General features: G+C 37.6%; 1 protein-coding gene across 2 annotated transcripts; it reads left to right on the top strand.

Moving 5' to 3' along the window:
- Positions 1–457: 457 nt before the first annotated feature.
- Positions 458–12,038, top strand: LOC149067911 (beta-1,4-glucuronyltransferase 1-like). 2 transcript variants are annotated; one of them, XM_089252166.1, is made up of 5 exons: positions 458–641; positions 8,376–8,729; positions 8,852–9,160; positions 9,248–9,755; positions 10,836–12,038. In XM_089252166.1, exons 2-5 carry the CDS (start codon positions 8,407–8,409, stop codon positions 11,028–11,030), a joined length of 1,335 nt encoding a protein of 444 aa, XP_089108292.1. In that variant the 5' UTR covers positions 458–641; positions 8,376–8,406; the 3' UTR covers positions 11,031–12,038. The 2 variants fall into 2 exon arrangements, with proteins under 2 accessions (XP_089108292.1, XP_089108293.1); XM_089252167.1 differs by lacking the exon at positions 458–641 and adding an exon at positions 2,578–3,128.
- The last annotated feature ends 452 nt before the right edge of the window (positions 12,039–12,490 follow it).

Below are 12,490 nucleotides of genomic sequence, written 5' to 3'. Positions count from 1 at the left end.
GCATCCGAAGATCTGACAAACTAAGGTTATCTCTAGTCAACACTTTGTATTTACTAGCATAATGTTTAATAGTTTAAAAAAAAGTACCCTCCCGCTAAACTTAACACTGTTCAGAACGTGTCCCACCATTCACTGGAATGTTTACGCAACCAAATCAAACTTCAATGGACCTTCCGTGATCGGATCATGACATATACACATAGATCATTCATGTAACGTGTCTAGTCGTGAAAGTTTCAGAGAAGTGCAAAGACCCATAAAGAGAGAGCACGACGGTTTTAAGGGAGAAAATAAAAATAAAAGACAATTATAGTGCACGGATCTATCTCAAAAACTATAAAAATTCAAAAAAGTGGTTAATGTCACCCAAAAAACAGTTGTAAAAAACGTTCTGTTACATGGATGTGAGAAGGAAATTTCCGCAAAAACGCGTTAACAAGAAAAATAGGCAGCCGGGTCTCGGAAACACTCCGCTTTAACATAAAGATTCCTATCACGCGATCACGTCATTCAGACCAGATTCACACATACAAACACTCACGGAATAACTCCACCACAAAAGACAAGCACAACACCAGTTCACCTTTTTTAAGACTGTGGAATACTGCGAAGTTGTGCACGAGCAACGAAAATACAAAAAGGTAAGTGTCGAAAATGATATAATTTAGGCTACTCGGCATGGTATTTAAAAAATAAACTTGCTGAAATAACGTAGTTCTCAGCCTGTTGAAAGATATCGAAGAGATTGAGACTAGTGACTGTACATTTCTTTGCGCCCTTCATGAGCTTCGATCGTATTGAGGTCAAACAATATTGAAAATCTCTCAGAACTAGCCACACATATCAAGTCTCATGAACTTCATTGTGGTATCAGCAAGCTGTTTTTCCATGAATCCCTAAGTCGGTGTTGGAACCAATCTTCAAAAGACCTCAATTTGACAGCGGGACATATTGTTTACCGAGCACTCAACATCCTGTGGCGTCACTACTGAACTAAGAGGCAAAGATCTCATCTTTTAAAAATTATCGTTCACTGAAAAGCCAAGAAACTGCATCCAACAATGCTCAACTTATCACGATGTTTGGGACATTTACGTACGTGCTCGACGCACGTCGATTTCTATTTGTGGAAACTGTCATTTCATTGACGCTTTTCTGACGTCACAAGGACATCCTCGGTGTGTACTTAATTCGTAATCGCTTATAATTCTCTGCAGCTGCGCTCGAATTCTTCCTTCCGCATCATTTGTGACCGAGTTGAAAAAGATTGGGTCATTTGTTTTTAAATCTCCTATCCAAAAAAAACCAGTCGTCATCGTAGTGTTTTGGTTTGGGAGCTTAATGATATGCATATAAAAATCACTCATCGCCTTGAATCACCCCATCACACTTCATGGTCTATCCAATATTCCATAAATTCATTCGGGTCCATCAGCACCCTGAACCGCACTTCATGATGTAGGCTACGGATGAGCAAACTACGGCCCGTCGGAGATTTATAAATAATAGTATAGAAATTTTCACTAACAGCGTTTTAAAAAAATTCATTTAAAGTGTGGTGGTGGGTGTTCCTTTCTTTTGCATATGGAAAATATAGTGAGAATTTAAATAGAAACCCGATTACAAAAACTTTTGCATGTGTAAAAGCAGAGAACGGGGCGTATGGGATTTTACTGGCGAACTGTAGATCCTGGAGGCATACTTCCAAGTACAAATAACTTGTTCTCAGATTACTCCGATACTAACGGTACTGTAATGGTTTTCCGATATATCCAAAAGTACACAACGCACGCACGTGGCAAATATGCAGCTAATGATATCATTCTGGTTTCAATATTTCTTCCGGCCCGCTGCCCTGATTCGTAACAATTTTTTTCCCGCTATATCTCGAGAAGTTCAGAACGAAAATAGACGAAATTGGAATAGCTAACAAACGATACCAAAGTCAAAGTCGATGATAATGACACAATTTCATTTTGTCAGTACTTAACACGTGATTACGTCAGAACTTGCGGCCGTGCCTATGACACAACCTACCCCAATTACTTTTTTTTTGGTCCGCTCCTTAAAAAGTTTGTCCGTTTCACTGGTGTAGGCCGTGAGGGTCACGGATCCATCGCTTATTTGTCGCTTTACCGCTCAATTGCGCTTTATGGTGCGGCCGATATTCCATGAAAAAAAGAATTACGAAAGCTTGATCGCGCAGCAATGATACATCATTGACCCCTACCCCTGAACTACTCTATCGTGTTCTGTGGCGTGGATCAGTATTCCATGAGAGTTAAGGATATATTACGAATTACGGGGCGGCTCTAGAAAAAATTTCTACCCGTACGGGTCATATTTTTGGCACCCCTCTTGCCTACATTTAGTCGACAAAGCTCAAAAAGTGAGCTAAGAGCCGACATCTGCGTTAAGTCTGTCTTCCTGGAAATCTCAATTACTTCAAGATTTTTATTAAATAACATTCCTAGTGACATCGCAGTCGCGGAAAAGCTACAGAGTGAAAATCTGTATTTCATTGATATCTGAAAGCTCATTAAGGGAAAAAAATCTCTTGTAAATAATGTTGGTTACGATTTCACGTTTTCCTCCCCCCCCCCTTCCAACTTGGATTTGGTGCGCCTTCTAAAGTGGCGCCCCGTACGTACTAATTACATTCGAAGTCATGTCCATGCTAAAAAAAAAAAATCAATGAAAAATATAAAAGAACGTACGGCGTCACCGAAATTGAATGGACAAGCAGCATCATGTTTTTCATAGATAGAGCATATTACCTCGAGTGACAACACAGAAGTCTTCTAATACCCTCTGTGATAACATACTCCATTATAGGTAAAAAGCACTGGGATTAAAGATGCTGCTCGTATCCCCTGCAGAGAGTTATGGAGATAATCCTCAATCATAAGGGTATTTTTTTTCTTTCGATGACACACCTGGCACAGAAGACGTAACGACTTTATATATACTTCACTATCTTAATATTCTTCGACATACATAACACAAGTCTTTTATTCGACCAAGAAAACCAATCATAGCACACTACACAGGGAAATCGCCCGCCCCCCTCAAAATGAAGTCTCCATCTCTTTGAACTTCCCACTTCTAAGGACTAAAAGAATATTTAGGTAAGTGATTAACTTCAGGTAATTTTCATCATTCTATTCAATTTTAATTTAGCAGTCGAATGCACCAGATACTGAAGCTTCATTTGATAGACACATAATGGTGAACAATTCTTGCATATTCAATGCCTGTCCTGTACCTTTGTATCAATGGTATACTGCTGTGTGTTATTTTATTTCACTTTATGTAAACCTTTCCAGGAAAGATAATTATTACAAAAAATAATCGAGGCCCTGAATAGTGAACACCTTGCACACGGAAAAGAGGCATGCAGACTTTCTAGACCAGTGTTTCCCAACCGGTGTACCCCGGCATCTTGGGGAGCCGCGATATCGGCTAAGGGGTGCCGCGAGATATTATGGAGATAAGTGGACCATAATATATATATTTTCTGACTTAAGGTCTTGAAATAAATTGAATCAAATAATTACCCTCATGCGTGACAGACGTATCGCCATCTGGTGACAGTGTCAGCGTCAGCGCACGCGAGCTCTAAGGAAAGAGGGGGGATTCGTTAGCTTTCTAGTTTATAGGGTGCTCACCCGGCAGGTGAGGGGACGTGGGTTCAATTCACAGCAAGGCCTATTTTCTTTCTTGGATTTATCTTCGCATCAGTCAGCTGCTGAAACCTTCAAAGTAATAACGGAGAGTGACACCACACACACACCTTCGGATAAGCTGATAAAACACTCAAAGGTAAGTTCACCACATAATGGGGGCTGGTGACTGTTTTTTGGCTTGGACTGAGAGGAGCATCATAATCTAATGTACAAATTAATGCACCTTTGCCCTTTCAACACGATATATGTATATGCGAGCAAGATTTCTCTGTGCTATGGCGACAATAAAATACAGAGCAAGAAATAGACCACTACTCAACCGTACATGCACCTCGTACATTCCTCTATAGAATTTCTAACGAATTGGTACATGTCGGAATGTGCGTGTATGTGTTGTAAACCTATTTGTTTCTGTGTAATGCTTGTTGTGCGTAGTGCTGCCATCTGTCAAGAAATAGACTGCAAGACCTTGAGGACAATTTATGTTTCGTTGCCAACTGTAAGGCATGATTTCAGTTATCTGTTCTCTAAGCATCATTCACAAGTTTTATGGCGTGAAATACAAAAAAAAAAAAAAAAAAATGATGAGAATCAACCCAGGTTCCAGGGTTAGCCTCGCCCACTCTTGTGGGGGCCATGGGTCTAACCTACACAAACTCTCTCATTGAATTTTTTTTCTTTCCTGCGGTGTAAGTGAAAACAGCCTTTTGTGGATGTAAAATAAATCCTTGATGATTTGACAGTGAGTAATGTAATACCCAGACGTGTATGCAGACATGCAAACATTGGCTTAGAGCTCATCAGTGATGAATATTCAGCTTTGCCATGGGGTACCCCCTAGGACAGTGTTTGCCAAACTCATTCAACTCATCACCCCCTTTCCAAAAAAAATTTATTTTCATCGCTCCCTTGAATTGGATTTTTTTTTTGGCGTAAGGACCATCTAGGTCAAGCTGCGCCAAAACAAATGTCCATATAAGATTAATACAAGACGTGTCAAAAAGTAAAAGTATTTGTGAAACGTAAAATGACGTGGCTTGTAAAAACTATAATTTGTCACACAAACCAATGGCTTTAATAAATTAAAAAATGTGAGATGCATCGCAGTGGTCAGATAAAATGTCATGAAGCGAAAGATGATTCTGACCAAAAGCGGGCGTAAAATGATGACGATGATGTGAGCAAGTAAAAGCATGAGCAATGGACTTTGACAATGAGGGCACTGCGATTCGCTCCCTTGGAAGTGACATTAAAACTCCAAATCTGCATAAAATATTGAAAGATGCAGTGATGAATTTTTGATTTTCTTTGCATCAATATGTTTTCCTGCAACTGAATAGTATAAAAAGAGTTAAAAATTCAAGAACAATTACAGTAAAAAAGTAGTTTCAAAAGATTACAGTAAACTTCATTACGAGCATAAAAAAATAAATTTGTGAATTATGAAATTATAAATCATAAAACATATTTATATTGATTGCAGTCAAAGTAACATTCGCATCACACACTCAGAAAATATCTATTAATAATGAAATTACTTTAAAAAAAAAAAAAACACAACTACGAATAGCGATCCTATTGCACATGATGTGTGCCACCATTACTTGTTTATGCTGGGCTATTTTACTAAGCAGCATTCTCAAATTCTCACAACTGAATATTTGTAGGGGATTTTGATTTTAGTGTCGAAAGATTTGTGACTGCATTGAAATGTCTCGCACGTGAAAAATTTTGTGCTACATGAGAACAGCACATCTGGAGTCCCATTTACGTAATTTAAAAGTGTTCGGTAACGGGAGGTTCGACGTATGAGGCTCCGCTGTATATCCCATCAAGTCCAGATATATTTGCTTTTGCAACCAGAACAATTAATAGCCTTCTTCAAATTTGAACTTCAGGCCCTCTTTTAACCCATTAAAGACAACTTTGATTTTTTGAGATTAAAAAACACTCCCTATTTATTGGCGAAGGGGGAAAAAAAATTAAAATTTGGGATGGAAAATTTTCTTACCAACAGGCGTCAATGGGTTAATGCTATTTCTGTCTATTTTCCTTGTAAATGTGATAATTGTTATAGTTGGAGATTTAAAAAATAAATTTAAAATTTTTATGCAGTACAGATTTATTTTATAAATTGTAAAGATCTCTTGGGAATAAGTGATGATCACGTTATATTAAAAAATATATATATTAATCTCCCACATTGGCATCTCCACCTTACACATTCCTGAAACTAGATTTAACATGTATTACGTACTCCTATGAAATCGCATATCCGGAAATTTTATTTTACATTTAATTATTTCCCACCAACGCATGTTGGAGTTAAGTGTTCAACTTTGACATGGAGCATAAAATAAGCGTTGATGAGTTGAGTGCATAAACCTCCATGTACTATATACAAACACTAATTCTAATTGGATAGCCATGCATGCCAATTTCTAAGACGGTCACTATAAAATCGAAACCGCCGAGTAGTTTGCATCACACAATTCCATTAAAAATATTTATGTATATATTTCTAATGAAGCCAGGTGCAAGTGACTTTATTTGAACTTGAGTAATAAGAACTCAGCCAAAGTCACTTGCACCCCGATTCATTAAAATATACATACATAAATATTTTTAATGGAATTGATGCAAACTACTCAGCGGTTTCAATTTTATAGTGACCGACTTAGAAATATGCGTACAGGGCTATCCAATTAGAATTAGTGTTGTTGTAACACACTAAATATACAATCGTATTCACACTCTTTGAAGCATGGGGTTGTAACACACTAAATACACAATCGTATTCACACATGGGTTGGCAACCAAATTTACCTGGAGATCTACTGCTTTATGATTTTCCCCCTTCGAAGTGATTAGAGATGGGACACGAGTCCCAGCTATTTCATTGTTTTTATTGCCAAAAAATTATTCGTTTTGTCTTTGGGTTGTCGATTCAATTTTTACCAATCTTGTACATTTGCAATTAAATACGTTTACAATTTATAATTGTAATAATCCTTTCCCTCGTTCAAATCAATGGAAGAACCAAAGGCAAATAATGAGAAAAACGCCATGAATTCCTAAAGCATTTCGATACACTGTGGGTGCCGTCTTCAAAGGATGAATACAACCACTATATCAACGCTGACTGAGGATCCCACTTGGGTTGATTATCAAATTTTAGGAACATCAGAAAAAATGTCACTTCAAGTCAGATGCCACTTTCAGAATCAAGTATGGCCTTCCTGTGGTCATTGTGACCACAGCCTACTTTTCTCATGTAAGCAAAATTGGTAATTTAGTAAAATGTGATAGATAATAATAAATTTTGATTAGCGATAACACTAATAAATGATTTAAACTCAAAATGTTCAACAATAAAGTTTGCGAAGAAAATTCAAAATTTAATCATTAAAATAAATTTTATGAAATTATCGATCAAGCCTCTCGTGAGACATTCACTAGTGTTTTTGGTATTATCCAAGTAAATTCTGAAATAAATTCGAAAGTATTTTCTTGTTATATTACCTTTATTTTCTGTCATGTTATTCCGGGTGTGAACAGCTCCATAGGAGAAAATGGAATTTCTCGCTAAGCAAGATAATGAGCAAATAAAATAAAGATGACATCTGATATTTTATTTAGATAATTTCCTATACAAAACTTATCCCGGCAATATTCACTGGATACCCAAAATATTTGACTCTACTCATGGGGGCCCCCAATTCCTGCCTTGCCCAGGATTTCTTCATCTCTAAGTCGTGGGGTCCAGCTAGATGTCATTTATTTTTCAAATCGCCAGTGTTACTGCAATATTATATACGTTCTTATTTTAAGAAAATGTAATTTCACATTATTTCAAAAGCAGGTCTCACTTCTTTCTTGATTAAAACTGGCAAGCATTGGGAGTGGGGGGGGGGGATCATTGCAATTGATTGTTTTCTTCTACATATAATTCTTAATGAATCTCATTGAATATTTACGATTGTTTTACAAACATATCTGAAATCTCGTTACATTGCAACAAATTTAAATATTTTCAGCTCACACATTAAAAGAAAAAAATTCAGATGAAACCACGCTAATTAAACATAAAGATACAACTCAAAAATCCTTTAAGAGATATATGATTGATTGGATTTTCGATTTATTGGCGCAAGGACCAATAAAGTCAAACTGTGCCAAAACAATTAAACTGTATTATTGTCACGTCAAAAAAGTAAAACCATGAATGACGAAACAAAATTTAAAAGTAAAACAGTGACGTGAATTAAAGTGTCAGAGTTAATAACAGCATTTCACTTGGCTCTCTACTATCACTCTTCTGATCATGAGGTTGAATCGGGTCCATGCGTCGACGTTCGGATATCACAACTTTTTACTGCTAAAGAATCTCGAGACTTGGCTTCATTTTTTGCATGAAATGTTTTTGATGAGATCTGTAGCATTCTGTGTATTTACCGCTTTTTTCAAGCAATGCCAGGCATTTCTGCTGGTAAATACATTCACACTGATTTAACAATTTTTCACGAGTCCTCAGCATACATTTTGCTAATCTCAACTATGATACAAGTAAAAATGTCAGCCTTATCTGATTTGTTAAATCGAGGTTCGGCTGTACATAAGTTTCATTCAAAATTGTTTCCCCTCTAGGAAATGCTCAAAAATATACGTGAATATATATTTTACTTTTAGATGAGCCAGCTGACACCTATGCAAAGATAAAATGGTGACCAAGTGCCTCAAGGTGTTTGTATCCATTTGTTTCATAATGACCGCGTCCATCTTGATCAGCACGCGATGGAAAAAGCTTCACGAGAAAATTGCGATGCAGCCGAAATCGTCAGACTTTGTACCCAACTTTTTTGGTTTCAGAGAAGTACCCAGCATCAACGAACAAGTTAATGAGACAAACAATGCAGCACTGACAGAACCCTCACCATTAATCAGCGGAAGCGATGTGGTGTATTTTGATGGACCTTGCCCTTATGGAGCATATTACTACGCTGACAAATTCTGTGTACTGCCGCATTGGAGAAGGAGGAAGCTGTAAGTTCAATTTTGGTTGTTATTACAAGTTAAAACTATTATATTCCAAGAATGTGACATAGCTAATTTTTCTGACCTATGATGCCACCCTTAGTTTTTTAGTTCATTGTTTATCTTTTTAGGAGCACAATAAACGCAACAGACGTCACTCTCTGCACACAGAGCACCCCAGAATTCCTTTACCACCTGAGCACCCAGTGTAGTAGGTGGATGGGACCAATATCTGTGGCAGTGTACATCCCTGATTACAACTGGTATGAGGTCACGGTCACGATAATAGAGACCTTGAGACACTGTGAGAAGTGCCTACGAGACTGGGCTGACTGGCACCTCGTTTTCGAGCCAGATTCACAGTTCATTAATGAGAATGTAGTGGTGGATGACGATTTTGACTGCAATAACCCGAAAGAAGCCAAGAAATACCTGACAGAGTGAGTATTGGCAGTTAATATCTTCAGACAGTTCCAAGAAAATTATGTGTGATTATACATTTTTTTAACGTTCCCATTCTTTTTCAGGCGTAATGGCACATACCCAATAAATGTTGTCCGCAATGTGGCCAGAAATCACACCATAACCAGCCACGTCATGCTGATAGACATAGAGCTATATCCGAATGTCGATGTGCGGACCCGATTCAACCTTATGATCAGAAGTGTGAATGAGACAAAGAAAAATAGGGTCTATGTCCTGCCTGTGTTTGAGGTCTGGGCAAAATTCGAGCCACCAAAGACTAAACAGGAGCTGAGGAAGATGTTCTACAGGAAGGCTGCAATCTCATTCCACAAATACCAGTGCCCGAAGTGCCACGAGATTCCCCACCTGAAGGAATGGATGAACTTCACCACTACGTCCACAGACCAGGGTAGGGACGTCCTACCCCAACCTCTGACGATCTGGAAAACAGTGAAGAGGGACAAGAAGAACAAGCTTGACGTGTGGGAGCCATTCTTCATTGGGACGAAATCTGATCCCACCTTCGATGTGAGGCTTACTTGGGAAGGAAAGGCGAACAAAATGCAAGTGGTGAGTTGACATTTATTTTCAAATTAGCTATAATACCTGGTGCTGTCCCGGTTTTCTTCAATGAGGCTGTTTGGATCACATGATATCTCCCTCTTTCTTTGAGGGAGATGCAAACCGTGTCTAAGTTAACCAATATGACGACTTCCAGTGCGAATCATGAAATAAACAAATCCAGATTTAAAGACACGTAGAAATGAATTTTTTCCCCTTTTTTAAGGGGTGCTAAGATCCCCCTACTTGAACTTCAAGTTATCCATCTGCCTGTTTCAGCTTCCAAAAATGCTTAATTAAAAGGTGAGGAATTTTTTTGATGTACTTTTTACGGGCCCATAATTAATTTTAAAATATTTTAACCCACATGAATTTATGCAGTTGAATATCAAAAGACAATACAGACATTAATTTTCATGCTTGAGAAGATATAAATAAAAATTTTAAATCAATGTTATTGCCTGGATATCCAACTCAAAAGTAGGTCCAGATCATTACTTCATATTTAATCTCCAGGGCTTTGTAAAATTATTGATGTGACAGAAAACCCCACCAAATTTCCGCATTTCTACAATAAAATCGGCAATTTTAACACTGATTTCTATGACGATCATCCTTTTCCTGACCCTCAAAGCGATGATGATGATGGTGATTATGACATCTATCCAAAAAGCCTCATTACTAAGAGTATTGAAAATGTGGCAAACCATTATAAAGGCATAAACTACTATTATGCATATACATTATACTAACAGGATTAAAGAAGTGACAAACCGTTGTAAAGGCATATACACGTCTGAAACGCATTGATAGGGAACCAAAGTAAACGTTCAGAAAGTGATTGTTGAGGCTCAAAAACCATTGTTGCCTGACAGTTTTTTGCCCATTTGGGGCATTTGCCCTACTCTGACAAAATTTTAAAGTAGCCCATCGTTCAAGTCGGGTCTCATTTGGCATAGATGCAAAATTTGGCGACGATCGATCTAAAATTGTAGATTTGTATAGAGAACATACACACAGAAAATCAATTTTATATATATAGATTGTTACTGATCAATGTTATCAACCTAATAAGTTTCCATTATCCAGGCCTACCAAATGTGTCTCATGAACTACGACTTCAGCATTCTTGATGAAGCATTCCTCGTCCACTCGCCCGGCGTGAAAATCTACAGCTGGCACAAGGAGAAGTTCCGTGTCAAGTACATGTTCGAGAACACCAACACCATGAAGATCATCAAGCAGGAGCTTTGGAAGAAATATGGAAGGAAACAGAGCTGCTGAACTAGATGAGGCATCTTACTCAGCAGATACAACATTGCTAGTTTAATTATGCCCTATGGAAATCAATTAGAGAATGAATTTCCGGGACATTACCAGAGGTCTCTCCTTGAAACGAATAGACTACCCAGACAGGTGCCATAATGATCTTTCATTTTTGATTTTGGAGCCATAATTTAACCTATTTGCTTGTCTCTGGAACACTTAAAAAAAAACGCCAAGTTTTATATTGTTGCGAGATTCACACATTCCACTATTTGTTTTTGTCGGGACACTGAATGTGTTCCTTCTGGATGCTTCAGACCAATGCTTGGTCTTGAACATCCAAAAAGTTTGAAATCTATGTGTGGCCTTAATGCATTTATGTTTCATTTTATATATTATATTTATTGCATGATTAGATCATAATTATGCATGTTTAGTTTTTTATTGGTGCTGCCAACAGTGCAATGAATTAGAAAATATATATCTACACAGTTTGCCATCCACCGTTTCTTAAAAAAAAAAAATTAAACTCACTATTCTACGGCGTGAAACTGCACACCACACACCAATTTCGATTGAATGCAGGGACTTTTCATGACAGACGTGCAGATTTTCAGTGCACCACATTCCGATGTTTGATCTGATCTGGAACTTTCAACTGTGGAAGAACCCCAACACGATAGGCATTAAACGTCAACTTCTTCAGGGCTCTGTGAGCAGTCGAACATTTTGCCCTTCAGTTCAAGCATTTCATTTTGGTTCGGTAGAGACAGGCAGCCATTTTACATGCAATCTTCAAAATTTCTAGTTTCTTGAAAATGGGACATCATTTGGAAGATTGTTGTCTTATTGGGCATAGAAAAATTTGGGAATTCATTATTGAATGTCTCAATAACAGCTTCAAACGAATGAGTTGAAAAATATTGTTCAATCATAAAAATTCTTGCTTCTGGCAAAAAAGCTACCTTGATCATATGACCAAAAAAGGGCCAGAGTTTCTGTGCATGGAAAATTTGGGGGGGGGGGGGGGGAGAACATGACTTTCCATATTAAAAAACTTTACATTTACAATCAGTAAAATTCGAAAAATTAATTATTTTGTAACGTCTTAATTTAGAGGAGCGCTATTGGAAATTCCTGAGGGACCCATCACGACAGCAGTTTTTGTTCCAGATTGACCTTGCAGTAAATGCAAGGCTTACATCATTGCGCAAGGTAGTGACACTGGGAGGTGGTGTTTTCACGTATAAGTACAGACATCTGGGTTCCTGTTCATATTGGTTGCATGTCAATGAGAATAGTGGACGTTTTCTGGACTCCCTTGTTGTTGTGTTGTATTGACTTGTGATATTTTTCTGAAGATTAGTAAAGTTATACACAGAACAAAACCAAAGGACTAAATTTCACAACATAATTGTGCAATTATTCAAACTTATGCTTACATTTTGTGATTAATAAATATCTTTATATTAAATAAA

The sequence above is a fragment of the Pholcus phalangioides genome, unplaced genomic scaffold, assembly GCF_987345545.1.
Source record: "Pholcus phalangioides strain wild (caught in Gottingen) unplaced genomic scaffold, Ppha-v1.0 ptg000028l_1, whole genome shotgun sequence".
In the NCBI taxonomy this organism is placed as follows: Eukaryota; Metazoa; Arthropoda; class Arachnida; order Araneae; family Pholcidae; genus Pholcus; species Pholcus phalangioides.
The sequence above is the reverse complement of the archived record's forward strand: the minus strand, read 5'-3'. Positions and strand labels throughout refer to the sequence as shown.

Excerpts from the sequence above, each read along its gene's own strand:
- LOC149067911 (XM_089252166.1), top strand. The coding sequence starts at position 8,407 with ATGGTGACCAAGTGCCTCAAGGTGTTTGTATCCATTTGTTTCATAATG. Across the intron at positions 8,730-8,851 it reads CATTGGAGAAGGAGGAAGCT|GAGCACAATAAACGCAACAG; the intron begins GTAAGTTCAATT and ends TTATCTTTTTAG. Across the intron at positions 9,756-10,835 it reads AGGCGAACAAAATGCAAGTG|GCCTACCAAATGTGTCTCAT; the intron begins GTGAGTTGACAT and ends TCCATTATCCAG.